The sequence below is a fragment of the Rissa tridactyla genome, chromosome 6 (assembly GCF_028500815.1).
Source record: "Rissa tridactyla isolate bRisTri1 chromosome 6, bRisTri1.patW.cur.20221130, whole genome shotgun sequence".
Taxonomy (NCBI): domain Eukaryota; kingdom Metazoa; phylum Chordata; class Aves; order Charadriiformes; family Laridae; genus Rissa; species Rissa tridactyla.
This window is the reverse complement of record NC_071471.1, coordinates 73,010,016-73,037,899: the sequence shown is the minus strand read 5'-3', so window position 1 is coordinate 73,037,899 and position 27,884 is coordinate 73,010,016. Positions and strand designations below refer to the sequence as shown.

The 27,884-nt window shown below is 44.8% G+C and overlaps 1 protein-coding gene across 1 annotated transcript in view; it reads right to left on the bottom strand.

The window, feature by feature from the left end:
* Positions 1-27,884, bottom strand: part of JAKMIP3 (Janus kinase and microtubule interacting protein 3) — a 37,231-nt gene that overhangs the window by 1,876 nt on the left and 7,471 nt on the right. Inside the window, exons 3-20 of the mRNA XM_054205622.1 lie at positions 21,453-21,668; positions 19,724-19,843; positions 19,134-19,280; positions 18,139-18,270; positions 17,637-17,672; positions 16,199-16,258; positions 14,591-14,719; positions 12,956-13,084; positions 10,831-10,914; positions 9,031-9,093; positions 8,608-8,706; positions 7,537-7,635; positions 7,394-7,447; positions 4,892-4,957; positions 4,370-4,438; positions 4,195-4,272; positions 510-713; positions 99-164 (exon numbers count right to left, since the gene is read on the bottom strand). Coding sequence (XP_054061597.1) covers positions 99-164; positions 510-713; positions 4,195-4,272; positions 4,370-4,438; positions 4,892-4,957; positions 7,394-7,447; positions 7,537-7,635; positions 8,608-8,706; positions 9,031-9,093; positions 10,831-10,914; positions 12,956-13,084; positions 14,591-14,719; positions 16,199-16,258; positions 17,637-17,672; positions 18,139-18,270; positions 19,134-19,280; positions 19,724-19,843; positions 21,453-21,668 — 1,851 coding nt within the window. The remainder of the gene's footprint in view (positions 1-98; positions 165-509; positions 714-4,194; positions 4,273-4,369; positions 4,439-4,891; positions 4,958-7,393; positions 7,448-7,536; positions 7,636-8,607; positions 8,707-9,030; positions 9,094-10,830; positions 10,915-12,955; positions 13,085-14,590; positions 14,720-16,198; positions 16,259-17,636; positions 17,673-18,138; positions 18,271-19,133; positions 19,281-19,723; positions 19,844-21,452; positions 21,669-27,884) is intronic.

Genomic DNA, 27,884 nt, shown 5'->3' with positions numbered 1-27,884 from the left:
CAAGCACAAACTTTTCATAAGATTGTTTTCTTAGCTGAGGTGAAATGAATATATGGTCATGTGCACATACAGTAACTGTTTCATCTGCATTACCTTACCTTTTCCTCTAACTCTTTTATTTGTCTTTTTTGGCCTTCAATTCTTTCTTCTAGCTCTTTAATTCTCTGTCAGATTTCAAATAAAAAAATATTTATTAACCAACCAAATACAGATGTACCCAGAAGACGCATTATTTTTGGAGATATAAATTGTATGTGCTGTGCTTCTAAAAAAATTGGGTTTTAAGCTGTAGATGAGTCCTCTGTGACTGTCACCACGTGTGACAAATTCATGAAAACCAAAATGCCCTGTTTGTAGGGATTATCCAAGGCAAATCAAACTCTGGCCCCAGGACCAGCCATTCCTGGTACAGCTCTGGGAGAAGAGGCTGGTGCTCACAAGTTCATTACGTTCCCGTCCGAGGGACCGTCCCACCCCACACCCCGCCATGCCCGTGCACCAGAGCCTACCTGCTGTGCGTGTTGGATGAGCTCCATCCTTTCTCGCAGGATTTGGGCGTCCCTCTCCCGGAGCTCACTCATCACCTGCCGCTTCCATTGCTCTACGGCGCTCTTCAGTTTCTCTTTCTCCTCTTCTGAAAGAAGTTCGGAAATTTTGGCTCCAGCTTCTTGCTGCAGGGCATCATAGAGCATGGCTTCTAATTCCAGAATTTGCTAATCAAAAACAATATAAGGCTGTCAGCTTGACCTTGTCTCTGCTCGGATGAGGATTCTGTGAGGAACTGAAAATCCTACCCCGGTAAGGCAACGGGAGCGGGAGAGGGGTTGTGTGTGTGCTGAGCCTCCTGCACAGGACAGTGCGGAAAACTCAATCCAGGGGGAAAATACTTCAAGGTGCTTTTAGCTTGTGGGGCTCTGAGCAGCACTGGGGCTGGGACGGCCCTGGGCCCAGCCTAGGCTGCCTCTCAAAAAATACATGGGTGTCAACGACTCCTTTCTGGATATGGGGAGATGGCTGTGGGGAGAAAGGGCAAAAAGAAAAAAAAAAGGAAAGGGAAAAAAGAAAAAGGGAGAAGAGGTTCATGTAAGTCTCATTTTGTGAGTTACAGGTATTTTTTAAATGCAATGTTCAGTCTCTCGGTACAACTCTCCCAGGTATTTCGTTTGCAGCACAGAGGATACGACAGCACCAGCTCATGCTCCTGCAGAAACGAACAACTCCCTGTTGTGTGCTTGCAGCATTTTGTACCAGGCAGCTTAAAATGCCCCATGTGAAGGCGTTTCCAGCACTTCCCTTGGCAGAGCTGTCAGCTCCAAGAGGCTTCACGCTCGAGAAAAATCTATCTGGTAGCTGGGCTCTGCTCCTGCAGTCTCAGGCTCCAGAGCCTCTGCTTCACTGCATCAGAAAACGTCTCTTGCACAGAGACGGGTGTACCCTCCAGACCTATTGAGATGTAGAAGTGTGTAGGGAAAGGGCTGGCAATGTTTCCCCAGCGTCATCGAGCCTGGTGCCCTTCTAGGGCAGGTGACCTTGCCAAACAATGTCTTCTGCTTCAAAGTCCAAGGTGAATGTTATTCCTTCGTGCAAGCCAAAAACCAAGGCAAAATCTTTTTCTGCAAGTTTGATATAGAGCAAGAGACAAAGCAGCAAATGATGGCACCTTTGCACACCCTCTCCAAAGCTGGTGGCATCTTGCAGAGCTCTCCGTGCTTCAGGAGACCACGACTGCTGCAATAGTGTGGTTTGAACCTTGCAGAGCTCTCCGTGACTTCAGGAGACCACGACTGCTGCAATAGTGTGGCTTGAACCTCCGGACGGGCTGTTTGAAGGTGCCATAGATGCTGCTTGTGACAATTCAGCTCAATTCAAAATCACCAAGTTTTTCTACCTGAGGCTGCTGGTGGTGTTTTCTTACTGTGCCTTAGCAGAGTCAGGACAGAAGAATGCAAGCATTTACAAGAACAATAACATCGCGCAGGAGTTATGGATACTGATGATAACGGAAAGAGTGCAACCATGGTATCTCTGGGGGGGAGACCAGATCAGATCTCAGAAGAAGATTCTGCTTTCACTTTTAAAAATAACGCCAACAGCCTTGCTAACCAGAACTGTTTCAACAAAATGCTGTTCTTTGAAACACGGATTTCTGTTGGGTCCCAAACCTCCACTGTACAGCCATTGGCCCTTCTGATTATACTGACTTGTGAAGAAAGAAGAGTGTGGGGAAATTCACGGTCTCCAGAGCAGCAACAGTGCCAGGAGTCTCTGCGTGAGCCAAGTGCTTCTCGGAGCAAAATCCCCCGCCAGCAACCAAAGGGAGTGAAAACCGTGCAAAAAGCTTAGCGGTTACAGCTGGTAATCTTGTTGGCTGCAGTTAGCGGGGGAAGATTAGCAGCTCCTCATCCCAAGGGGCACAAAGGAAACATGGGAGTGAAACAAATTATAGAAATCAAAAGAGCCTTTGCCACTTGAATTTTGGGGCAGAACAAAGCTTCCTCACTGCTTTCACGCTGCATTTGTGCCCGGGAGTAAAGCCCATCACTTTGCCAGGGGACACTTGTGCGATGCATTCAAAGAATACAGGAAGAAGCAAGTAACCCTCAGCTCCTTCAACATATTCATTACGCTCTTCCTTCTAATGACCAAGAGCTCATTACGCTCTTCCTTCTCTACCAAGAGCTACCAAGATGATTAGGGGGCTGGAACATCTCTCTTATGAAGAAAGGCTGAGGGATTTGGGTCTCTTCGGTCTGGAAAAAAGACGACTGAGGGGGGATCTTATCAACACTTATAAATACTTAAAGGGTGGGTGTCAGGAGGATGGGACCAGGATCTTTTCAGTGGTGCCCGGGGACAGGACAAGAGGTAATGGGCACAAACTTGAACATAGGAAGTTCCACCTAAACATGAGGAGGAACTTCTTTACTTGGAGGGTGGCAGAGCCCTGGCACAGGCTGCCCAGAGAGGTGTGGAGTCTCCGTCTCTGGAGACATCCCAAACCCGCCTGGACGCGTTCCTGTGCAACTGCTCTGGGTGACCCTGCTCTGGCAGGGGTTGGACTGGGTGAGCTCCAGAGGTCCCTTCCAATCCTATGATTCTATGATTCTCCACAAGCGGCAGTGCCAAGGAACAGGTAGTTGTTGTTGGAGCCTTCGGTAAATTTGGGATCCTGGAACTGGAGATCCATCTCACGGACAGAGAGTGAGCGGCCGGCCGTGAGCCGGAGAGGTGCTGAGTAACCGACAGCCACGGCTCCATGTCTGAGCTCTCCTGCACAGTCCATGATGTTACCAGGAGTTTCAAGTGATCCCATATGATTTTTACCACTCTGCTGCTGGTGCAAGTTTCCGCATACTCAGATGTATGGATCTGTTTCAGAACTCACCCAAGACCTAGAGGATCACCTCTCTCAGGGCTTATCTTTCAAGATGAATCCTACAGGCTCAGCCTTCGGCTGCACCAAACTGCTTCTCAGAACAGCTCGAGGCTGCAGGAGATAATCTTGTTTTAGGGCTGAGACCATAGGTAAAGGGGTCCAGGGTTTCCACTGTGCATAGTCATTGGTTCCAGATATAGCTCATCATTTGGCAAAATCAGTCTTAAAAATCATCCTTACAGGACAGGAAGCGTACTGAGTAAAAGCTCTCCCAAATGGCTGGAGATACAAATAAATAATAGGTGTCCAGAAAAAGAGGCATAAATACTCATTCCTGTGTAACTGCTCAAAATTGGAATGGAACTGAAAGAATGAGACAAATTGATATGAAAATTTATGCATTTATGTCTCTCGTGAGTATATATTGAACTTTTCTCTAACTGAGCTGTAATCTAAGATCTAAGGAAATGTCTAGGCTAGAATCTCTATTTTGTAAGGAAAAGAGAAGTTACTGAAAACGTAACTTTCTTCTCAGTCATTTATTGAAACCTCTGCTAAATTAAAAGTTGTGTTTAATAAGTTAACGTTCAGGTCCTACTCCTGCAGGGACCACCCAAACCCAAGAAACTCTGTCTATAAGGAACTCACTGTTAGCGCAGGGTACAGAGGATATAAAATTCAGCCTGTTTACTGCTCGGGTGACTCCACGAGCAGTCCTGTCCAAAGCACAGAGTTTTTCTATGGAGCACAGACTGCACATAATACGCAAAGTAAGTTCACCAAGATGTCGTAATTCAGCCAAGACTGATTTTCCTCACCTTGTGAGCTTGGTCCAAGGACTGTTTCCTGAAGTCGAGCTCATCATCCAGGTAGCCCTTCTGCTTGCTGAACAGCTCCTGGGGACAGAAGGAAGAGGCTGTCAGTGCAACCGCCCTGGTGCGACTGCTCTCCTGCCGCCTCTCCCACCGGCTCCTTCCCATCGTCTCCCGGTACCTTTTCATTCTCAAGATCCAGCATCTTCTGCTGCAGCGCAGATTCCGTCACCTCTATCTGCTGTAGCCACTGTGCACAGAAACAGAGATGGAGTGCGTAAGCTGAAAGAGCAGCGGCAGCACGCCTGCGCACGCAGCTTTCACTGCGACTCTAGGGCGTGCCAGCACCCCCTGCAAGTACTTATTTAAAATCACTAAATAAAAGAGGAAAAATTAACTTTATTATTACATCTTTGCTTTTATACATATTGGTAATGGAAAACAGCATTATTTCAAAGCCTAGCCATTTACCTTCTAACATAATTTTGCTAATTAACATTTTAAAATAAGCAATGTCTGTCTGTATTGCCTGAAAGCTACCTTTATTTTGACAAAAACTAGTGTAAGTATAATTCCACATAAAGAATTGGGGAATTTTGATAGTGATGAAACTATCCTTTCCATCACCAGTGTCTTCAAGCGAGCTACCCTGAGAGGGTCAGATGCTTTCCTGACAGGCGTTGACTGAGGCAGTTGTCATTACCTTTTCAGCCAGCGTGAGAACTGTCCTTGCTTGTATGACAACTACTTGCTCTTCGTTGCTCAGATTCTGCACCAAAAGCAGAATATAATTACAACAAATCCCAGTGCCTTGGTACTAATCCACTACTTGGGCTACTGCTTGTTAAACAAATATGAAATTAAAATATGTTCAAGGAACAATAAACTAAGGCAAAAAATATTAGTATTGCAATGCAACATTGTTGTAAAAATGATTGTAACTCTTCATGCTAAATTGTTATCATACATATAGTTAATTCTTCTAAAATCCCCACATTTACCAAAAAACAGGTGTTGACCCTGGATCTATTTTTCCCCCAAGAGGGAGTAAGCACACAGTTACACAAGACAAAATCAAGCTTAGCGCAACGTGCCACTATGAAAAGAGATGCAATCTGAAGTGCTCTGTGTTCTGTTACATGTACAGTAGGTTAATACACAATCCTTGTTCCACACGGCCAAAAGTCATGATTTTGGAAAACACTTGTTAAGATGTTAGTTTTTCAACTCATGTTTGGGGTTTTTTGTTGCTTTTTTTTAAAAAAAATGAAACCACTGAAACTATGTTTTGCATTTCATCCCAAACCTGGGTCTCCCTCTGTCCCCGCCGATGGTAGCAGAAGTGACCCCTTCTAGGCTGGGACCCGTATTTGCTCAGATCCAGAGAGCCGAGTCCGACCCACTGCTGCCAGGCACAGGAGGATGCGCCAGTCCCCGTGTCTTATTATTCCCCCAGGGTAATTAGGAAGGTGATAACGAAGGGTGACTGGGGTGAACTTCGACTTAATGCAGAAGGCTGCGACAGTGACAGTACTATCCGGCACAGGGTTGGACTAGATGACCCCCGGAGGTCCCTTCCAAGCCCTGTCATTCTGTGATTCTGTGGATGGGAAGAGCCCTGGAAAATTGTCTCTTCCATAAATGTCAGTAATTTTTTTTAAAAACAAGTTATGTTACATTAAAAATGAAACCATCCATACAGAGAATGAGCGGTGTTCTCTCCTGTGAGCCATCCCCTGTGTGTGGGAAGGGGAGGGCTTCTGTGTTCCTCAGCCCCCCTTCTCTGTGCCTGTCCCAGGGATGTCCTGCACGCCTCGGACCCTCGCTTCTGCTCTGCTCCTCGAGGTGCTCCCGCAAGGGCTTGCCTTACTGAAAGCAGTACTTAACTCATGACAGCTCTGCAGGAAGCAGCGAGGAGTTGCTGAGGGGCTCTGCAGAAATGCAAGTGAGAAAATGTGCAGAAAAGGCTGGAATCGCTTGCAGACAGGTGGGACATGGGTTCACTTTCCCACCCTCCCTAACAGCCAGACAGGACAACGTGCACCCACGGGGCAGAGTCTGCCATCGGTGGCTGAGGCTGTGATGTTAAACATTTGAAAACAAGAAAAAAACAAGCGATAATAACATCTACAGTTATCTTAAAGCTATCTGAGGTAAGAACTGTGAACTCCCCCTTGCGTTGTATCTGGAATTAACTGGTTGTATGTAATAGGAAGAAAAAAAAAAACCTGAGGAGGAAATAACATTATAGACTAGAAACCATTAATATAGTAAAGAAGCCAAGAGGAAAAGAAAGGGAACAGAAAACACGAGAAAAGCTGTTATTTTTTTGGTCCCTCTTTGTCTCCAAATTGCCTGTTTGGGACGCACAGGACTAACCTGACATCAGTAATGCCACTGAAGACAATATTAGCACAGGCATGAAAAGATTAATAGGTATTACCTTTCTACACATTAGCAGGGTCGGTCTCAGCTCATTTGCGAGTAAGCTTTTATGTATATTTTTTTTATTCTTTGCACACAGAAGATTTTAGGATTCTTCATATTTCTGCTAGTGTGAATATCATTAACTGCAGTGGGGAAGATTATTAATCGCTTCAGTGCGTTTCAGCTCCTCCACTAGCTCCTGGCCTGATTTTGTGGGGCAGAGTGTGTAGATGTCGGAGTGGGGACGTGGAGATAGCATGACCCAAGTGGTCTAACCAGAGAGGTGGCCACGAGGTACTTCCAGGCTGCCCGTGCCCCTGGGGCTGGCGTTTTTGCTGCTATCCCAACTGTAGAGAGGAGGGGGAGAGCTGGGGCAGCTCCTGGTTACCATCAAAGGTTTATGGGTTATTAGACAAAATTAAAATACACAGCTGCTAAAATGCAAAAGCAAAGCAAATGCAGAATAAGCAAATAAACAAACCTTGTGTGAACAGCAACCAGAAAAAAAAAAAAAGGCAAACCACACCGAAGTTTCAAAATGTTTCCAAATCATTGAAAATTTAAAAGCAATCTTGTGACACCAAGATCCCACATAGCACTGGTCAGAAGGCTAATAACGAAATCTTAAAAAGCCAGAAAACGCTTAGCTGGTAGCCCAGTACGTTGAGCACAGGGAGGAGAGGTTGTGCAGTAGCAAACCAAGAAGGCTTTGCTAACTTAACACGAGGACAGATATTTACCAAAGCATGCACAATTTATTAAAGGAACATACACTTACGGCGTTATCCCCTAAAATGTCCAATTTTTTCATCAGCTCTGCTACTACTATGTCCTAACAAGAGAGAAATGGAAAACCAGGAGTCAGAACAGAGCGTCTGATTTCATTTAGGGAAGGGAATGTACGAGACGAGGATCCCTTACCGTTACACCTTCTGCCTCGCAGTAGACCTGGAGAGGGCTTTTCCCCTCTGTAAAAGGACCGTGATGGAAATTGATGGCAGGCGATCGTCTTTCTCTCTCCTGAAATGACAATAATTGCTTGGTTACCCACTACGGTGTGTCACACATGGCAGCTTCCCCAAGAACTCGATAAATACAGTTTGGAAAAGACTCCCTCTGACTGAGCACGTCGCAAAGCAACGCTGTCGCAGAGTGCCATTATCTTGGGCACAGAGAGCACCAAAACCCTTCCTCCTGCACCCTGCGGCTGCTGGCACAACAGCCAGGAGCAAAGACGTTTCTCTGGCCAGCCCATGTGCTTTTGTGAGGGCACCGAGGGCTGACGCCTGCAGAGCAGGGCAGTCGTACACAGTAACAGCGCTATTTCCCACGTGCTGCTTCATCGGGCACTGAGCAGCAGCACTTACCTATTCGTTTGACTACGCAATATATTTGAACAAAACTATACGCTTATACCTAGTGTAATATAAATAGCATTTAAATTTTTCCTGTAAGTGGCTGATTTGTTAATCTCTTTTTGGAGAATCTGGAAGACAGCTTCCAAGAGCTGATAGACTCTGTTTATTCAGGTAATGATACAGAGAAGAGAAGGCTCAGTGGAAAAACTGAGTGGTCTAGGCCATGTGATTCCTTCTCTGCACGTTTAGCATGAGGTGAAACACAGCAATGATTTTTGGCGATGAAAAAAAGTTCCTTTTTCTTTCCCACGTATGATCTGTTCTGGTTTTATCTCTGCATTTTCAGAACAGATGGAGTATAGTAAAATGTGTATCTACATCGTGAGCCAATCTTCTGCATCTTGAAATTACTTAAGTAGTAAGACTGCCAGAACAACTTCTCAAGAATACCAGTATTGATCCCTTGGTGTTTGTTTGGGTTTTTTTTCCTGTTTTACCAAGCCCTTTGGTCTCATTCAGTGCAATGCAGCTCTTTAGAGTAAACGTGGGTGAGTTCCCACAGCTGCAGTGCCGCGGCCTCGGCTCGCGCAGCCCAGGGCGGGTGGGCAGGACCGCGGCTGCAACATGTGCTCACTTCAAGCTCCAGGATCCTGAACTCCAGGAGCTCATTTTGATCCTTAACGTCCTGGACATCATGTTTCAAGCGAGCTTCCTCGGCTTCCATTTGTTTTATCTGCAAAATAAAGCAGCCCGTGTTAGCACTGTTTGCAGAGCGTCACTCGAGATGCGCCGTGCTCTGACACTGCTGGGGAGACGCCAGGGTGAGGGCGAGCGCTGAGGGATCGAGCCCACCCCTGGGGTCAGCGTAGGTGCGGACTGCAGCACCAGCACTGGGGAACACGGGGCTTTTCCCCACAGCCACGGCCTCGCACCGGGACATTTTATGGGGCAATAGGGAATGTCAGAAAACCACTTTCTCTGGCAGGTTTATAAGGGTGTTGTTATTACACATGAATTATTTCCAGTAGAATAGAATAGAAATAGAAGCATTGAACACCTTTTCTACCAGTTCTTGATTTCTTCTGTACAACGCTTGCTTCTCCTCAATCCACTTCATGTCCTTGAAAAAGAAATGACCAATATTGTAGGTGAAGCTGGCAATGTTTAGCACATAGTAGCAAGTATTTCATTAAATCACACATCTAGAGAGAAGGGACAGAATAATATTGCATATGAAACTGTAATTCCATTATTTCCTATGATACAAAAGTTCACCCTTTTCGTCTTATTTTAACATCCTGTAGTATAAAATGGAACAGAAACACTCCAATGACTAAAACCAGCTTTCAGATAAAAGGTTGGTTTGTATAAAAGGGATATTTCTAGCTATGCAGTTACTACTAAATTTCAATTATACTGAATATGTATTTCTGAACAGTTGGCAAAATAAACCTTATTTTGAAACTAATGTCTTCATTTGATGGATATAAAAACCCACAAACCCGAGAACATTATTTATCAGTAAGGTTAAGAATAATAAGAGGTTAAGCTGGAAAGGTAAGGATCAAATGATTTAGTATTATTTTAAAGTTGTTCTCAAAAAACATTTTATGTTTCTGGCTGGTTTTTTGGTTGTGGTTTTGTGGGTTTTTTTGGATTGAAAAGTAAGACCCAGGCTAGAAACAGCCCGGGGACACTTCTTGTATTTCCAGCTGGGGGTTGGATATTTGCAGTCTGCAATATTTCATTCTCAAGGCTACCCCAAGGCTCGAGGTGTGCCTCTCTCACCATCACCCTGGGATGCCAGTGTGCGAGGTGGTTTTAAACACGTCCAATTTAAGGTGCCTTTTCCTCTTAACCTTTTCCTGTGTTATGCTACTTTCTGCACATCTCTGGACCGTGTAACCTCAGTGCCAGGACCGACTAGTTCACCCGAGCCACGAGGAGGAGGGTGTTGGGTGGTGGAGCAGAGGTGGCTTGAGTTCCCACCCCACCGCCGGGACGCTGCCTGGTCTGGGTGGTGTGGAGGTGGGCGCAGGATCCTCCTGCATCCGAGGAAGTGCCCTGCTGTGCTGTGAGCGTTCCGAGCCACGCGGCTCTGCAGGCAGGGGAGCAGAAATCCCAACACCATAATGCCTTTTCTGTTTGGGGAACATTACGAGGGAGATTTGTCTAACAGTAGCTAGGCAAGGACACCGAATCCAGGTACTCCTTTACCTGCTGACCTTGGCTTTCCCTTACTGTAACATCTGTGCAGCACAGTGCCTCTCACGCAGGCATCCTCCGCTGTTGTCTCCGTTGTGCCGGAGCAAGTGAGGCATTAAGGCTGAGCTCAGCAATGATACATGGGGCTTTAACGGGTGTTGGTTTCAGGAGCAGCATCTAAGCACCGATGGGGACTCAGGGCTTTGGGGACTGGTATCTGAGATAATAACACATGCCAATGTGGAGAGTGGGGGGTTCAAGAGCCCTTGTATGGCTGACTCTCCTTGAAACCAACTAGACCACATGTATTAAAAATGCTTTGTTTTCAATTAATTAACATGTTTACTGAAATAGTACTTGGCAGGTGACATTAATGTCTCCTAAATCAGGAGTGAGGTGGTGATGGGGGCTGTGCAGGGTAGGTCACTGCAGCACACACTGACAGGGACAGTAATTGCTTCCCTGGTACGTCTGCTTTGTACGGAATGAAACAGCTATTGAAAAGTCGCATCAGGATTATTCTATCCATAGACAAACACTCACTAGCATCTGCAGTATCGTATGGTAACATGATCAGGCACATCTCCAGAGCCCCCTCCTGCCCTCAGCAGGAAGGCTGGAGAAAGGGCCGGCGTTTGGCCACGTGCATTACCTGCCCCTGCTCAGCAAGAGCCTTCTCCAGGTCTTCTATCTGCGCCTGGGATCGGTGGATTTCTGCTTGGAGCTGCTCACGTGTCTGTAGGACACAAGGGAAAAAGAAAAAAAATAATAAATCAAACTTTCTCTAAAAGACAAAAGCTAACACAGGTATAAAAATACTTAAAACATCAAATACTTTTAAAAAATCATTTTTAAAGTTCTTTGGCAGAATAGATTTGCAGCTAAGCACATACTGGTAGTCATTAATCATAAAAAGAAATCTATAAGATAGGATAATAATTTTGAGGCTGAAGTCAAGATTAACATAAAGAGCCTCCCATTAGGCAGACAGTAGGACAGCAAAACAGAAACGCCTTCTCACAGCTGGTTCTGACAGTCTGCAGCGAGCAGCCTTCCCTGTTCTAGAGAAAGGTGGTTAAAAAAGCCAGTGTAATGCAAAGATTTGTTTCTCCATGAAGACAAATTAAAACTATTATGTCACAATTCTGGGCACACCTGATTCCTTTATAATTTTGACAAGTTAAAAAGCTCAGAACAGACCCTACATATATAACACTACTAACTGGCAAACTGCATTCCTCCTCATGCGTTTAGTACCCTACCTTATGGTCTTACTGCACTGTGTGGAATTTTTTACTATTCTTATAGCCTCATGCTTATTTATATTTACACCGTCTTCCTACGTGTGTTTTCTGGAGAGTAAACATAATTATTATTAGCTATTTTATTTGTTTAATACTGTTTTACAGAACATTTTCTTTCCTCAAACCATTTATCTGCTATTTATCTTGTTATTTATAATGAAAATGATCTTATTTATTTGCATTACCTGCATTGTTGTCTCTTTTGTCCTACTATGGAAAAAGTAAAATCAAGTGACTTTTCAAGTGAGGCATGTCTTGTTCCACTACAATTTTCTTTACCTGAGCCATTCCTAACACTTAAGAGCAGAGTGCCTGCTTCTGGGAACGTTAATTTTAATGCCGTTTGGGCATTCCGAGAGAGTGAGGTGGCCTGTGATTGCCAAACAGGGAGGTCGCTGGGAGACCAGGGATGCTGGGAGATACTCACCACCAGAGACAGTGGTGAAATTAACAGTTAATTCTTTGAATTATTCAGTGGAAAAAAGACCCAGACTAGTTATATATGTAGGAAAGCCAAAATATTACTGTAAAGATGGAATTCAGCTAGAGGAATTCATCTGTTTGCTTTATGTCTAATTGGAGCCAGGGAACCGCCCGCGGCTGGGACAGTCCCAGCTCGGTGGTACACGGTGCTGTGCCGCTGCTGGCAGAGGTGTCCCCGCCGGAGGCACCAGGTTGGGGGATGTGGGTATCTCCCAGCATTGCCGTCCTTACCTTGAGCTACAGCAGGCGTTCCTGGGTAACACGCTCACCCAATGGATTTAGAGGCAAATTAAGACCTTGCAGCTACACTGCTCCTATTAGGCATTAAACTGTGAGCTCAGAACAGAACCTGTCCCTTTATTTACTATATTCACCCACGCATTCTGTGCGTGGTAAGTCCTGCCAACTCCTTGTAATATACAACATACTCTTAACAAATGCAACCTTTTATGCCGGCTGTTTGAAGCTGCCTGGGCTGTGCGAGGCAGATAGGCATGCAGAATAGCACAGGACGCTTTGCAATTTAATTAAGAAAAAGAATCTCTCTCAGCTATAAGCTTTCTAAACAGTTTACGAGGAATCATGTAATCTCACAGAATCCAGAGGGAGTTAAATACCAGGCATTATATATTTAAGGCTATCTGCCCTAGATTTTTATAGAAAAAGAGCTTAATTTTAAGGATTTCCCATAAAAATTCTGTCTGAATTTCTCTTCAACTGATCAGAGGTGAAAAGACTAAACCATATTAATGGTGGTTCCTCCAGCCAACCAGCACGTGATGGGGGATGCCAGACAGGCTGGCTGGTGTCAGAGACCCCAGAACCCACCCTGGCAGCCCAGTCCAGTCCCCTGCCCCACACCCCCGGCTGGCAGCGTGCTGGAGGGGCTGCCTCACCCCCGTTTAGCTCAAAAACAACCTGAGCACGTACAATTGGAACCCCCCATACAATTACATTCCTTTATTTTCATGTAATATAAGCCATTTAGACCTTAACTTCTCGTTCTGCATCCAATGTTCCTCCGACCTGTTCTTGCAATAGGGCGTACGCTCGTTGCAGAGCCTGGTACTCCATCGTCAGCTGCCGAAACCGCAGCTCTGTCTCTTCCTTGGCCATGCCCTGGAATTGAAAACAAATATGCATTGCGCCAGTTGCTTTTCTTCTGCGATGAAAGTAAAAAATACTGTAAGAGTGGATTGCACTTGCTTTCTCGAAAAAGTGCTAAAATTATTACTTTCAAAATGCAATTTGGGAAGCAGAGTACTAAGGATCTTGTTTATGTGCCCTCAGACTAGCTCTCTTCGGTCCCTTAAACATCTTTTGTATACACTTACTTCAAGAAAATGCAATATAGAAAAAAAACTTAAATCCTCCCACCTTGGAAAGATAAAAACTTGCCATCCATATAACATACTAACGACTGAATTGCCCGTTATTACCGTAACAGGCAAAGTCATCACACTTAAACGTGAAAATACAACTTTCTTGAAACAACAAAAGGTTTCCAATCTGGAGAATAAGCCAAGCCTGACGGTCTCACTCAATTTTTAAAACACTAATCTAGAGTTAATACTTGTAGAAATGGTGACATCGACATGAAAAGAGCCCTTCTTGACTCTCCTTACAATATCCAGCATTGAACGCTTTCATGTCAGGTTGACCGGAATATTTCATTCGACATGAAATGAAATGATACTGCTGGTTGCATGCATAAACTTCACACTGTCTGAACAGGGAAAAGAATGTCAATACAGGAATGAAAAATGAATAGGCTCATACATATAAAAATACATTCAGATTTCCTGCAGTGCAGCACACACCTGGTAACCACTCATGTATCTTTTATGATGGAGACAGGAATTCTTTAGGTTCCCTTTTAAAAGATCTAATTACGACCCATGAAACAGGTGAAATGGCAGATGAAAAACTGCAGCCATCACACCATAAAAAGGCTGCAAGACGTTATTAGGATTTTTTTTGTTTATCACAAGATTCTTGTTAAACCTAGAAACATGTAATGGTACAGTGATCTGACACACGCTCGGGAATGCGTCTGTCGGGAAGCTCTGCAAAACACCAGGAATAATCCCTTTTATTTGTACACCTTTGTGTACTCTGCATTCAGAGCCTCCAGAAAAGTCACCACCTCGATATACCGGGGAGGAAACAGCCTTCCCTCTGGAGACCGGTGCTTTGTGTGACTGCTTCCTTCTCCTTCCAGAAACACGAACCTTATCACTTAAGGTTGCGCTCAGTGCCGAGGTCAAAGTGACAAATAGAAGGACCTGAACCAAACTACACGCGCACAAACCTGCAGTAAATCTCAGTGTGAAGAGATCTTCCCAGCGGTGTGAAACTTCTCAGTCTTTTTAGACCTCTAACATATAAACCAATTATAAATCTAATATTCTCAGGATATAATATTTCCAATATTTCCTAAAAGTTGTGACATTACTGAAGATTTGAGATCCAGAGATATTAACCACCACGCACAGTATTAAATTTAACATCAATTTTCAATTCTCTGCTCAGAGGTGACAGATGAATGATATAACAGACCAGGAATTTCATTAAAAATTAGCAGCAAGGTTTCAAAACAAAATAACACATGTTTTTGATGAATACCTCTTCCAAGTCATCTTCAGGAGTGCAAGGGGTTTGATCTGTCCGGTCAGTTTGATACGAGATGGAGGAACCGTCAGACTCCAAGGAAGCTTCTTCATCGTAGCCAAAAAACGTCTCCACAACCGGCTTCTGGCAGAGAGAAGGCATCAGCGAGCGCACCACGCCGCGGGGCAGCGTGCCATCGCCTGCGCCAGCCCGACGGCCTCGGGGGACAGCGGTGACTCTGGACACATGGCTACACTCTGTGCCTTCGTAGGTTTTTAACATACACACTTTCGGAGGAACCTCAGTTCCAGATTATTGGTAATTCTCACTGCTTTTTGAAAAACCATCCAGTTCGTTATATGCATTCTGTGAAGCTTTTGCACCCCACAACAGCGCTCTAACGATAGCTAAAACTATTCAAATCGCTCAATTGTCCTATTTGTTATGAGCCATCAGTGTGCCGCCTCAAAGCCCCTGCCTTTTTTTATTGTATTTTCCCCCTGATTTCTCCAGCTAAGGCAGAGCACCCTTTTCACGTCTTTGGGTGTTCATCTTGGCGCGAGGTGGGAGTCGTGCATGGAAATGCCTTTGTCAATCCATTGTCACCACCACGATGTCCCTCCTGTCAGTACCACAACTGTCACAGGAAAAGTTAGATTTGCAAGAAATATTCTACTTGGAAATTTGAAGTTAATCACCACAGCAATGTTTTTACAGTTTGAAGAAAACAAGTGTTCCACTCAAATCTGCTTTCTGTTTAAAAGACTGAGGGTAGTGCTGGTAAAAAAACATCTACTGTTAAATGCTTGAAAGTCAAAGATGCCATTTCAAACACAGTTTTAAAGATATTTGTAATTGTTGATCTACAAAAAAACATTTCTAGATTTTAGCTTTTTTAAATTATATATTTGCAGTGGCTAACTTTGGAAGGAGACAAAACGTAACTCTCCTTCCAAGGCCTGGTTGCCATTTGCAGGATGACAGGAGTTAAGGAGTTATCTCACATCGACCACAATTCGTTATTTATAGATTCATTAGCTCCATCACCGCCTTAATTCTTCATATATAGAGCACAGCGTACTCGTAGGTCCCTGGCATTATACCTTGCGATGTCATTACAGTGTTAATATTTATATTACCATCCTGCCAAGTATTCATTAACTAACATTTTCTTTTTCCCTGAGCTCTCTAACCATTGCTTCTTGTAACCAGCAATTTTTGCATGTTACTAAACTCCACAATGAATTATTTACAACCTACATATGTTTTCAGGCAGTGCCATTAAAAGATCATTTTGAGATGTGTTAATTCATAAAATCTGTCTTATCCTAAGACAATCGCGTAGCACTGCAGTCCCAGGGGACTGCTCGGGGTAAACGCGGAGCATGCGAATGCTCGTAATGCACAGTGCAAACGGTTCCCCAGCCACATCTTTTCTGAATATCCCAATAGTCTGTCAATGTCCTTCAACTACGTGACCCACATTTAAGATGGGGACCCGTTTGCAGACCCTCGAGGAGAATGTTGCCCCGCGCGTGGCTCTGAGGCGCTCAGAGCAACTGGGGAAGCCAGCATGCCCCAGCATGCCCACCAGCATGTCACCACTCAAGCTTTTTTTTTTACCTTAGGAATTCTTGTCATTTTTTTCCTTTGCTTCCTATACCTCAACAGCTTATCACGTTCCTGAAAGAATCAGATACATAGGTTATTTGTTTTCAGAGAGCTGTTATTTAAATTAACCGTGTCAGTACTAGTAGTCATTGGGCAATCAAGAAATAGTAATGCCAGTGTCGGCCACTGCCTCAAAATGAGATAACCACGCTTTCATCCGACAAATGTTAGTTTTACTCCAACGTCTTCCAAGTTTGCCATGTACAAGTAGCAATTGCTCTTTATATTAATGAAAACCAAAATCTCGAAAGAAAGGTGATTATAACCAGTGCACCACACTGACAGCTTCGGTGGCGTGTCAGAGCTGCTCCGTGAGCAATTGCGCTCCACTGCGCGCTCCAGCGCGTGCCCAGGCTCTTCTCTGGGCTCTGTCCGGGGGGGAGAGGCAAAGACCGACTCCTGCCCATGGCTCTCGCGCCGTGGCTGTTACCGCACACATGTAACAGCCCAGCGACGCAAAATTCAGAGTCTGACTGAGCTCCGCACTTTCAGTCCCAGCTGACTTCTCTAAGGACCTGCAGGTTCCCAGTGCGCCTGAAAAAAGGTTTGAGCATTTATTGCTGCCAGCAAATTTTTCTGTTCAGTGGAAATGATGCCTCTCTTCAGATTCATGTCAATTTTTTATACTACTGAAAAAAATTTACTTATTCTGGATTGCAAATACAGGCAAAGTCCAGGACTGCAGCAACTAAAGTTCGAAAAGGGAAAATCCCTATAATTTTTCATATTAACCATTCAGTAAAAAAATGTGATGACGTTGTGGGAAATTGATAATGTGCCACTACCATCAGCCCAACAGCAAATCCCAACACCAGCAGCAGTGACGGAAGAAAATCGAATACTTGTTTCGCTTGGCAACACAAGCTTTGCTGCACACTTGGCAATGAAGAACAAAGCAGGACACATTTTATCAATACATTTTAGTGGCTTAACTTCACAAAATCTTTACTGATAATAACACAGGGATGAGTCAGACAAGGGCAGTGACTGAGAACACGCCAGTGTGGGTGAGACAGAGCTAGTGGTAATCAGACTCAAAAAAAAATGCATTTCCAGCATGGCCGAGCTGTCCCGGAGATGGGGACACTTGCTATCAGCCGTCAGGACAGGGTGACCACGCAGACCTTTCCCTCTGAGGTCATCCTAGAGGTGAAAGAAGAGTTTTCCTCTCTCACCAGAGCTTTCCTCTCCACTATCACTGCATTTTTCTCCAGTGAACAACTTCTGCTGATACGGCCTTTGACAACATCTATGCTAATAAAAACACTGTGTTAGCTTGCTGCCTAAATGAAGATATAAGTGATAATAAATGTTATTATACCCTGTGTGCTTTTCATGAACAGCAATTTAAATCTTTCAAATATGAAGACAAAGTTAACTTCATTCTTACCATGACACTCTTCACGTAGCCAGCAGTTTCCAGGGTCTAATAAAAAAGAATGAAATAACGTCAGTAAGTGTACAGACATTTAAAAAAAAAATTTTCCAGAGGAGTATTATGATTACAGTATTTGCACTTTCCAAAGACTGAGAACACAACCTTGCAGACCACCCCCCTTGTACACAGCAGTCTTTAGCCCTGTGCTGTCTCCAGCTAACGGAGCTCTGACGTTTCCTCTCGCAGGTGCAGGATCTGGCCATCAGCATATCTACTGGATGTGCTGCAACGCTTCTGTCATGCAAGTACAATGTAGATTGAAAGGATTTTCCCAAATATACCACAGATAATTTATATTCAGTTCAATTACTAGTAATCGTAGAAATGCCTACCATGTTCCAGTGATGCAAGCTATGTCTGTTAGCCCGCAGAACGCCAAGCACCCATTGCTTAGGCTTCCTGTTCTGCTATGGCCTTAGTTGACCTCTCGCGAGAGCGGCAGTATTACACTTACCTTGGAGAGTTCATCGATGATATTTTGCTGTTCAATAACTTGTAGTCTCAGGAAATCAACTTCTCTTTCTTCCTGGCTGTGGTCAAGGTCATTTAAAGAGCTCGGTCTCCTTATTGTTCCAGCTCTTTGCCTCTAAAAAAGTCCAACCACACAGCAGAAGAGGAAATGATCAGAAGGCTTTGCCAAAGGAGAGCACATAACCCTTCCCTTTACAGCTAGCGAGGCACCGACCCTAATGGCTCTTCTGGCAGCTCTCCTGCTCCCTGTTGCTGGGCAATACCACGAGACTGCAAGGACACAGGGTGTTCCTGCTCCTCAGGGCGCCGCGTGAAGCTCCTGGCACTGGGGAGGATGGCAGACACACAGGACCACCACATCAAAGAGAGGGGCCAGCAGAAGCTCAGCTGCATCTGCTCTTTAGATCTGCCAAGAGCTAACTCTGGGTGGAGAAGGAACGCAGAGAGCTGGGACCAGTATCACTTCTCTCCGGGTTCCTCTCATTAGTTTATCTGCAGCAGCCCCGGTGCTGCGGCACCCACAGGGATGACCTCAGTGCTCCTACACTCGCGCAAAGCCACAGCATTGAGCATATTGCCCACTGACAATATTCAATGGAAAAAAAAGGGAAGAGTGACAAGTGCCGATTTCCTAAGGATTACGAGGTCATTCTGGTACAAAAGTCCAAGGTGGAGCAGGGCGATTTGTGCTCACGTCAAGCTGAGCAGCCAGTGACTGAGCAGTTGGATCAACATGTGCAAGGCTCACACAATCTCTTTTCTTCACAACTATTTGTTTTTAAAGCTAAAATAAAACATTTTATATAAACCAAAACACGTTCAAGCCACAAACCACTCAGTACTGCACCACGGAACATCTCAACAAGCACCCGAAAGGGGAAAGTTTCCTATTAAACTTGCCGGTTTGGGACAATGTCTACCTTCAACAGAGCTCGGACCTCTAAATTACATGTTCTCCCTGGAGCAGAAGTGACTTACCATTGCTATATTTTCTTGAGTTACAAATTTTAATTTATTTTCCATTCGACGTAAGGCATGTGACAATTCTTCATTCTTCCTACTAAGGCGTTTATTTTTGTCCAAAATGGGCTTATACTGACTTTCAGCTTCTCTAAGACGCTTTAACTGAAAAATAAAGAGAGAATTAACATCTCCAAAGCTGTTATTTTTCATCAAACATATTAATAATTTTATTTAACTATCACACTAGCAGTATTCTCTCCTGATGCAAAGCAGAGTTGATCAAAAATGCTTGGTATTTTCCATTAGGAAGCAGATTGTTCCTCGGTCATGAGGTATTCAGTCCGTGCAACAAGCATACCATGCTGGGAATGTATTTATTTTAAAAAATAAATAAAAATTATTCCAGCTTATGCCATCTTAAAAATTCATTGTTGTATAAGCAACGATGAGCGTAATGTGGCCAATCACCAAATGCAGAGCGTAAGGAGGAGCCAGCTACTCCTGCAACCATTCCAAAATGGCACAGGGGAGAACCCCTCGATATTTTGGGGGTAAGGCACAGCCACGGCAGCACATTCACAAGCAGTGACCACTGCGGCACCCACCAGCTCGTTCCTCTCCTCCGACAGCAGCGCGTTCCGGTCCTCCAGCTTCCTGATGATGGCACTCAGCTCAGCAATTTTGAGTTGGAAACGCCGGGCATCCTTTTCATCCAACTGCTGTTCCTAAAACAAAGATCAACTGCAAATAACTGTTCATAAGTGCACAGGCAATAGCAGTATTTTTCAAAGCTCAAACTTTTTCTTATCCCAAATTCAAACATTTCAAAAAACTACACAGCAGTGTAACCCCTGTACCCTAACTGACCACTGAAAGCTGCAGGATGAGACCAACGGAAAGTTAGGAGTGAAAATGTAACAAAGTATGCAAATGCAGAAGTATGTATATGCAAATACAAAGTCACAAATGGTAAACTTGGAAATAGAAAAGAAATTATCAAAAATTAAGGCAATGTTTCCAATGTATGCCACTGTTGAACTGAGTGCTTCAGACACATCACCCACTCTGAGGACTTCGTTATAAGAAAATGATATTAAAAGTACAAATGGGGAAAATCCATGCAATTATACCATTGCATAAGCTCTTCTTCCATAAAGCTGTGGCCCTTATGGGGTTCTACAGGGTCACTCGTAAGGCCAAACGGGTAGCACTTTATCCGAGTGAAAATGCTTACACCAAATTATAAATGAATAGCAATATAGGTAGACGAGTTCTCATTCAGAATCAGAGAGAAGTTACATCTATTTACAAATGTGAGAGACTTTCCCCCCTTCTCTAGGACTTGTTCTGACGTTTGGCAGAAGTTGAGTACAAATCGAAACAAGCAAATTAGTGTCCGCAGTGCTGGGGGCTCTCTGGGAGGTCTAGGGTTCCTCATTCAACAGGTGCAGGAGAGGCTTGGGACAAAGAATAAGAGATCGGTTTGCTCATGTACAAGGACTTACACTTCTACTGAGAAAATTAAGGCTGTTGCAAAAGAAATCTTGATGAGAATCAGCAATGAAGAAAATTTGCATACGTCAGATATATGAGGTCAGTTAACTGAGGGGTTTTTCATATGAGCAAATTAAGGCAAAAGCAGAAAGGTGCCATAGTTATATTAAAAAAGCCATTGTGAAAGGGTGACTAAAATTTAATGTTCTGGATATCGCATCGTAGAAGAGAACTAGGAGAGAACAGGTTAGCGGGTGTTTAATTGGCTGTCTGGTCCGCTGAAAGCGAGAGCCCTTAGCAGCAGAACCCGCGCCAGCAGCACTGATCCGGGGGGACCCCGGCACGGCCCGCGCCTTCATGCACCGGTTACCTTCCCCGCTTCCCTCGGTAAACTGACCTGGTACATCTGCTCACAAAATCCATTGTTAGCCGTTCCAAAAGCTAGCACACATACATCACTTGGTTAGAAATGCATTTGCATCATTTGTTGGCAAAATCGTGTTAAACTGTCAAATTAAGGCAGGTGGCAGAAGTATGGTACAGCGAGGAGAAGGAAGAGAAAAGGAACAGAAAGAATCCACCCTGCTAATGAAACCAAACCAACCAAACCAGGAAACAAAACGACAAAAAAGCAAAAGCTCTCCCATAACAAGGTTTGAATTTAAATCTTCAAGGTTTGGCTAACGAACGAGAGCAAGAAATGGGTGCCTCGGGGCTTCCCCTGCATGGCTATGGGAAAGCTGTTGCCGGAGGGCGCACTCATCAAGATTCTGTCACTCGGTGCCATTTTGTCACTCTGTCTGCTCGTTTGTGTAGGTGAAACCACGTGAAAGTGCTTACGGGGCTTCCCGAATGATCTGAAGCGTCTCCTGCACCACTTGCATAAGGAAGTTCCCGCTTGGGGCTGCTCAGATGCCGATCGGCCTCTTTGATCTGGGAAAGTTGTTCATCTAAAGCCTCCTTTTGGAGCTGCAGTCTCTGAGCATGCCCGGCTTGAACCCCTAACTCTCTCTCCAGCACGTAGACTGCTCTGTCTTTAAATTTAATCTCCTCCATCTACAAGGAGAACAGAACACAATCACACAGGCAGGCAGCGGCTTGACAACAACAGAGCATCTTACGACCCCAAACGCGGCCAGAGAACAGTTGCACAGCGCCAACACCCCTCAACATGGAAAATACAGCAACCAATGTTTGACCGTGAACACACGAACTGCATCGCTCGACCGGCTCATGGGTATTAGCGGCTACCCAGAATAAAATCTCTCTTTTCGGCAGGAATTCTTTCATTAAAAGGATTAGGAAATAACCCGTATTCTTCGTACTCTTTTCAGAATATCCTAAAAACATTCGAAACCTAATATTCATATCACAATTTGGATTAGTTCACTCAAACATTGTAATGATTTTGCAGTGTTTTGCTTGGACATCACCTTTTGAAAAGTTGGATTCATAATTTTAAAAGAAAAATATTAAAACCTGAATATCCCTTTAATTTTCAAATTATAGAAGCAATGTGAATTTTTTTAATTCTTTTTCCAAAAGTCTCCCATGCGAGCAATTTGTTTAATTATCCCCTTTCCATGAAAGGTTTTGCTTATGCATAATAAACATTATGCAAAATCATTAAGTGCTTCATCGACAAATGTGTGGCTATCTCTAATTCCGTTCTTTCCTGTTTGCCTGCACTGGGTTCAGAGAGCCGTGCTCATCGCTGGTGGATCAAGAACGCTGAATCTCCGGGTGCTCCAGCGATATTTTCCCCGGGAGAGCGTACTTGGGCTTTTTCCGAATGCTAATGTGGAATCAAAGCCTCCCTCTCTGCGGAGCTGAGCCACATCCCCCAGAGCTCCTGCGCTGGGAGGTGTGCGGGGCCGAGGGATGGCTCACGCTGCAGGTGCCGTGGCTTACGCCAGGATCAGGCCCTGGCCAGCCTGTGCCCTGCCTATTAACCAAAAATTGCTGAGCACAGCCCAAAATCTTTCTCTGTGCCTGCGATGATGTACGTTGCTGCAACAGGATCGCAGGCTCTTCCCAGCTGGATCGCATACAGCTACATTATACATGAATATAAAGTATTAATTACACTCACACGCCACGGGGCTGCCAAATGTGCTTACAGATAATGATTCTACGGGAAGAAAGAAATCAGATACATGTCTGTTGATCTGGTGTCAGACACCATGAATGCGTAAGATTTTTGTCATGAGTTTTTTAGACTTCATACATTTAATTTAAATGATCAGTTTTTAAAATGTGTCCTGCTTGAAATAAGAACATTTTGCCTTGTGAGAACTGTGTTTGATATTTTTATCTCTCCTAGCTTTGTCTGTAAACCTGGAAAAAAATGACATTGTGAATTAACAAATCACTCAAAGTACTTTGTTTCCAACAACTGCAAAAACGGCCCACGCAGGGAAAAAGCAAGTGATGGGAGTTTACACACACCCAGCAATGGTTCCGGGAAACCGCTTCCATTAGGGGTGTTTGGACGGAGGGGCTGGTTACAGCATAAAGCTGTGAAACCAGTTCCGCGGGAGAGGACAGGGCGGGTTAGGGCACGATGTCCCTCCGCTGGACAGCTGGAGGCCGTGTGCTGACCCCGGCCAGGCGAGGTGCGTGTCACTCCATCGCCCTCCCGCAGCGGGGAAGCCCCGCGGTTCAGCGCCAGCCGTAGGCGAGACCAAGGTGCTCCCCGAGGGGCTGCACTGCCCGGGGCCCTCCTGCCCTTCGGCGGCCGAACAATCGAGCTACAAACCCCGACAGGCCCCACATCCTCCCCGGGGAAGAGCCAGCCGTTGCCGAAAGACAAGGTGGGACAACTCAGAAGTACCTGCCTGGAAACTGTGTTTCAAGTTATGCAAAATTTAGATTCTCTTAGTAAAATGCTGCAAATCCACTGTACCTTGGGAGCCATTTTATTAAAGGTGTTTCAACACTTTCCGTTAAGGCAACGGTCTACTAACTTTGAGTGAAACAAAGAGATGCCCACTGAGGTCCTTCTGCTAAATACCTAATTAGGTAGAAAACTAAATGGATGTATAAATGAAAAGGTAACACATTATCAAATGATGTTTTGTTTAAAATAGGCAGAATATTGGGCAGCTGATCCCTATTTCTATGAAAACAAAGACATGGCACAACATAGGCAACACTTGGAATTAGGAGGAACAAAGAAACTGGAGAAAATACAAAAGATTTCACAGCATTTCACTAATGGTTTGTTTTCCATAAAAAAGAAAGCTAAACATAATTTTCATAAACAACTAAGGAAACATCAATATTCACATTTCTCTTCATAGGATTAAATTCACATTCATGAAATACACATGACAGTTTGACATCTGCAGCTCGTTATTAAATAGCAATGTTATAGAAACAGTACAAACTGACGGCAGCATTGCACCGAGAAATATTACTTAGCGCATTTCTTCCTACCATAAGTAAGGTTCAGAAAAGATAAAGACAAGAAAGAATGCGGCACTCACTGGCAGAGGTGCCCGTCCCCGGGCGCGCGCCCCAGCCGGCTGTCGCAGGTGCCAGCCCCATTCTGTGGAGGGTGCGGGAGCGGGGGGACGCCTCCTCCCACCCCGTGCCAGGGGCTTCACCCACCAGCGGCGCGTGTGGTGGGGCGTCAGCGTGTTGCAGCGCAGCCTCCACCCACCCGAGAGGAGGCTCCGCACCGCGCGGGGGGCATCCCCACCCAGCTGTAGCGGGCTGACTCGACTCGGGATGAATATTTATGGGGGAGCGCTAATTAATAACCAGCCCGTGAGCACAGCTGATGCCAGTTACACAGACATAATCCCATGCAAAGTTAAATTTGTTATCCCCTCCTTGCACTGCTCAGTGCCATACCTAGCACAGACTGACATGCAGCTGGTTTTAAGCCATGAGATTCTTTTTAAATGTATTATTTCCATCATGATTGTAAAACCAGCATGTCGGTTCCGTGGCTGGGAAGTTTCTCCTTGTGGTGTTCCCGGGGCCTTGGCAGCTCTGCAAATTCACAGACGCCCTCAGGAGCACGGCCACGCGCCCCAGAGATCTGCCTTTGAAGCTACCAGCTCGTGGCAGATAAAAGCCATCGTTCGTAGGCTGCGGTTTTAAATGCAAATGAGATGCCCCTCTCCAGCTGGAGCGTCTCCCCACAGGCATGGTGTCAGAGCCAGCAATCAGGACACGGAGGAGACCTGCCCTGGGACTCGGCCCTTGGGAGCAGAGGGGACTGACCTGCCAGGTCCTCCTCATTGTGGTTCAGCCGTGACACAAGAGCAACCCCCCCCCAGCACCCTGCCCCTGCCTCCGCCTCCCAAATCCTCTGCCAGCGCTAGGTCCTACCATAGGAGAAGTTCACTTATCATATTGATCCATAGGAAAACCGTTCTTTTTCACGTTCATGGTTAACTTTCTGCTGCGGCAGCTCACTGGACTGGCTCACTCCGTGCAGGCATGGCCCCGTGCAGGAGAGGTGGGTTGGGCACGACACTGGGGGGAGCACGGCTGGGGGCTCTGGTAGCATCATGTGCTCAGCCTGGCTCAGCTGTGAGGTGAAAATACACTCTCTAATCTCTGAATTACCTGGTCTCGCAGGTTGCATGGGTTTTTTAAGAGTCATCACTAGATGACATTAGAAGAAAACTGCAGCTATCCCATGGCTTCTTCTGAAGCAATGAAGTAACCCATACACGCTGGCAGCCACCACCCACGCCTGGAAGCTGGTGGGCAGAGCCTGAGCACCACTGTCCTGCAGGACGGCGGTGGTACCTCCCAGCATCACCCAGGAAACTTCTCCTCTCATGTCGTCTTCCAGAATTAATCCTCATCAGAAGGTGGTCAGTCAGCAGTGCATGACCATTGTTCCAGCAACCTTGCCAAATCGTCAGACATGAGAGGAGACAACATGTCACCTGTTTTCAGTAAAACAAGGACACGTGTGATTTGTTTTACCAAAAACTTCATTTGCAACATGATTCTGCTACAACTTTGGGAAAAGAACGATTCTATTTCAGACTGATTAAAACCCAGTTATACTTACCCAAACAGAAAACGTTTGTAACACGCCCAGTAAATGGAATATGATCATTTCCAGACAATTAAGATGCTGCAGCATCTTACATACAGTCGCTTACTGGGACGTGCTGGCACGGCAAAGTGCTCCTCAGGCAGAGCAGCCCACGGCACGGGGCCAATAGCGCGACCACTGGGATCGCACTGGCTCCCGACATTCCCTGGGAACGGGCTCTCGGACCCAAGCCCTGTGGCTGCCTTGCTGGCAGCTTCCCCAGGTCAAAGGACTGACGCTGATGGGCAGGGTCGGGATCCTTGTCACTGGCCTGCACGTAATTCCACTGAAACTGCTGGGATGATGCTGAGAGAGGTGCAGTGTTAAGCTGTTAAGCATAGAAAGGTTAAGTGGCGCAGGTGAAATCATAATTTGCTGCCCCACTCAGGCTATATATGACCAAAAAATTTCCTTTGCCAGGTGACTAAAGGCTTTTGTTTCTGAAAACTGGTTCCTTTTGGAGTGTGTGAGGTGTGAATTGCAGTACACAGAATTGGTAATGTTATATGTAAAGCTACTCATATCAAATTGTTAGATACTTCTGGATTTATATTAAGACATATTGAAAAAATTACTAATCAGAGTAGACTTTTCAATGAATAATCATTCGCACAGTTCATAACAAAAATTCTAACACAATTAAATTTAATACCATATTTGAAGAGTAAGGCATGTTGGATGGGAGAAATAATTGTGCATAAAGAAAGATTCAAAGATATTTCCCACACTTGTCCTATTTTGCACTCCTCTCTTTTGCTCTACCTTCAGATATACGTCATACCAGTGCCACTGGTAAATGCCACAAGCGGCAGCGTGCGGTGTCTCAGACCTCCGCTGCTCAACGCAGAGACCTCCCATCCAGTGCCCGCAGTTGCAGAGTGCTCCCAGCGTCCAGGAGCCCCAGACCCAAGCCCCGGGTTAGGAGTGCTGGAGCACAACACCACCACGGTCACAGCACGGAAGAGGGCAGAATTCTTGTTTAGGACCATAGAGAAAAACGTTTTTAAAAACTGGACTGTAAGACACAACAGGAACAACTCAGAACTAGGAGGTTTCACTGCAAAATGTAGGAGTAATGTTGCATAGCTTTTAATATACAACAAAATCCTTCAGCAGTCCACGTTTAGTTGGAATAAATATTATTGTAAATGAGGTTCAAACCACAATGATGAAAAAAATCCACATTTGCAAGAAGGAATTATTTACCTTGAATAATTTGTCTACCTTTCAGTATAGGATGACTGCTGAGATACCTTTTATAATACCAAATATGGTAACTTTTCACAGCATAAGGGAACAAAAAAGAGAAGATAAAGACTAAATCAATCACCAAAAATATTAATATTTAAAAAGTCAGCTTCCTACACTTTTCATCTGATACCGTCCTTTAAATCAGACATCTTCACTAATTTACCACTGCCTCACAGAGAAATCTCAGGGAAGTGCCCGTAAACGCAGAGGTTCAGAGCGACACTGAACAGACCGAGCTCCTCTTTGTCTGTGGTGCTGCATTACCACAAGGAAGCCACGAAGGTCGCAACGTACAGTGGTCGTACCTGAGGTATTAGAGTAGGTTATTAAACCTTTTGGTAGTGATCATCAACTAAAGTTTAACTTAAATTGAAAACAAACAGTTTCCAGTCTCTAACAAATCTCATTTCTTCAGTTTTTCTGACTTCTGTTTTAGTCCTCTTACAAACGAGACAAGAGGAAGGGACGCTGTAGTGGCCATTGCTGTTCAGCACTTCTCCTTTCTGACCAATCTACATTTAAGTAAAATTCAAATGCTCTTTGCCACATCAAATTTTAGTCCCCATTAAGCAAAATTCAAGGCCAGTTGATGTCAGGGAACTATCCTTATTGAAAGGCTGTTTTCCCTGGACGTGCTCACACTAACACAGGGTGTGCTGTTATTAGTGGGAACAATGTGAATATAATCAAATACATTCGTGTAGTATTTTAAGCTGTTCTAAAATGAACAAATTAAAACTTAAAAAAAAAGTTTACTAAAATTAGAAATTCTTTAGGAAGGAGGTGGATGCCATACTTACTTGTTACCATCTGCAAGGGACTTTCATCTTTTACATTAACATTTCTTAAGCTTCTGAGCCAGGGACAGCTTAACTGGGTGGGTTGTACTTCTCTGGAGGGCGTCACACTCAGACTTTACAGACACAAACAGCACAAGCCATATGTGCAAACAGAAA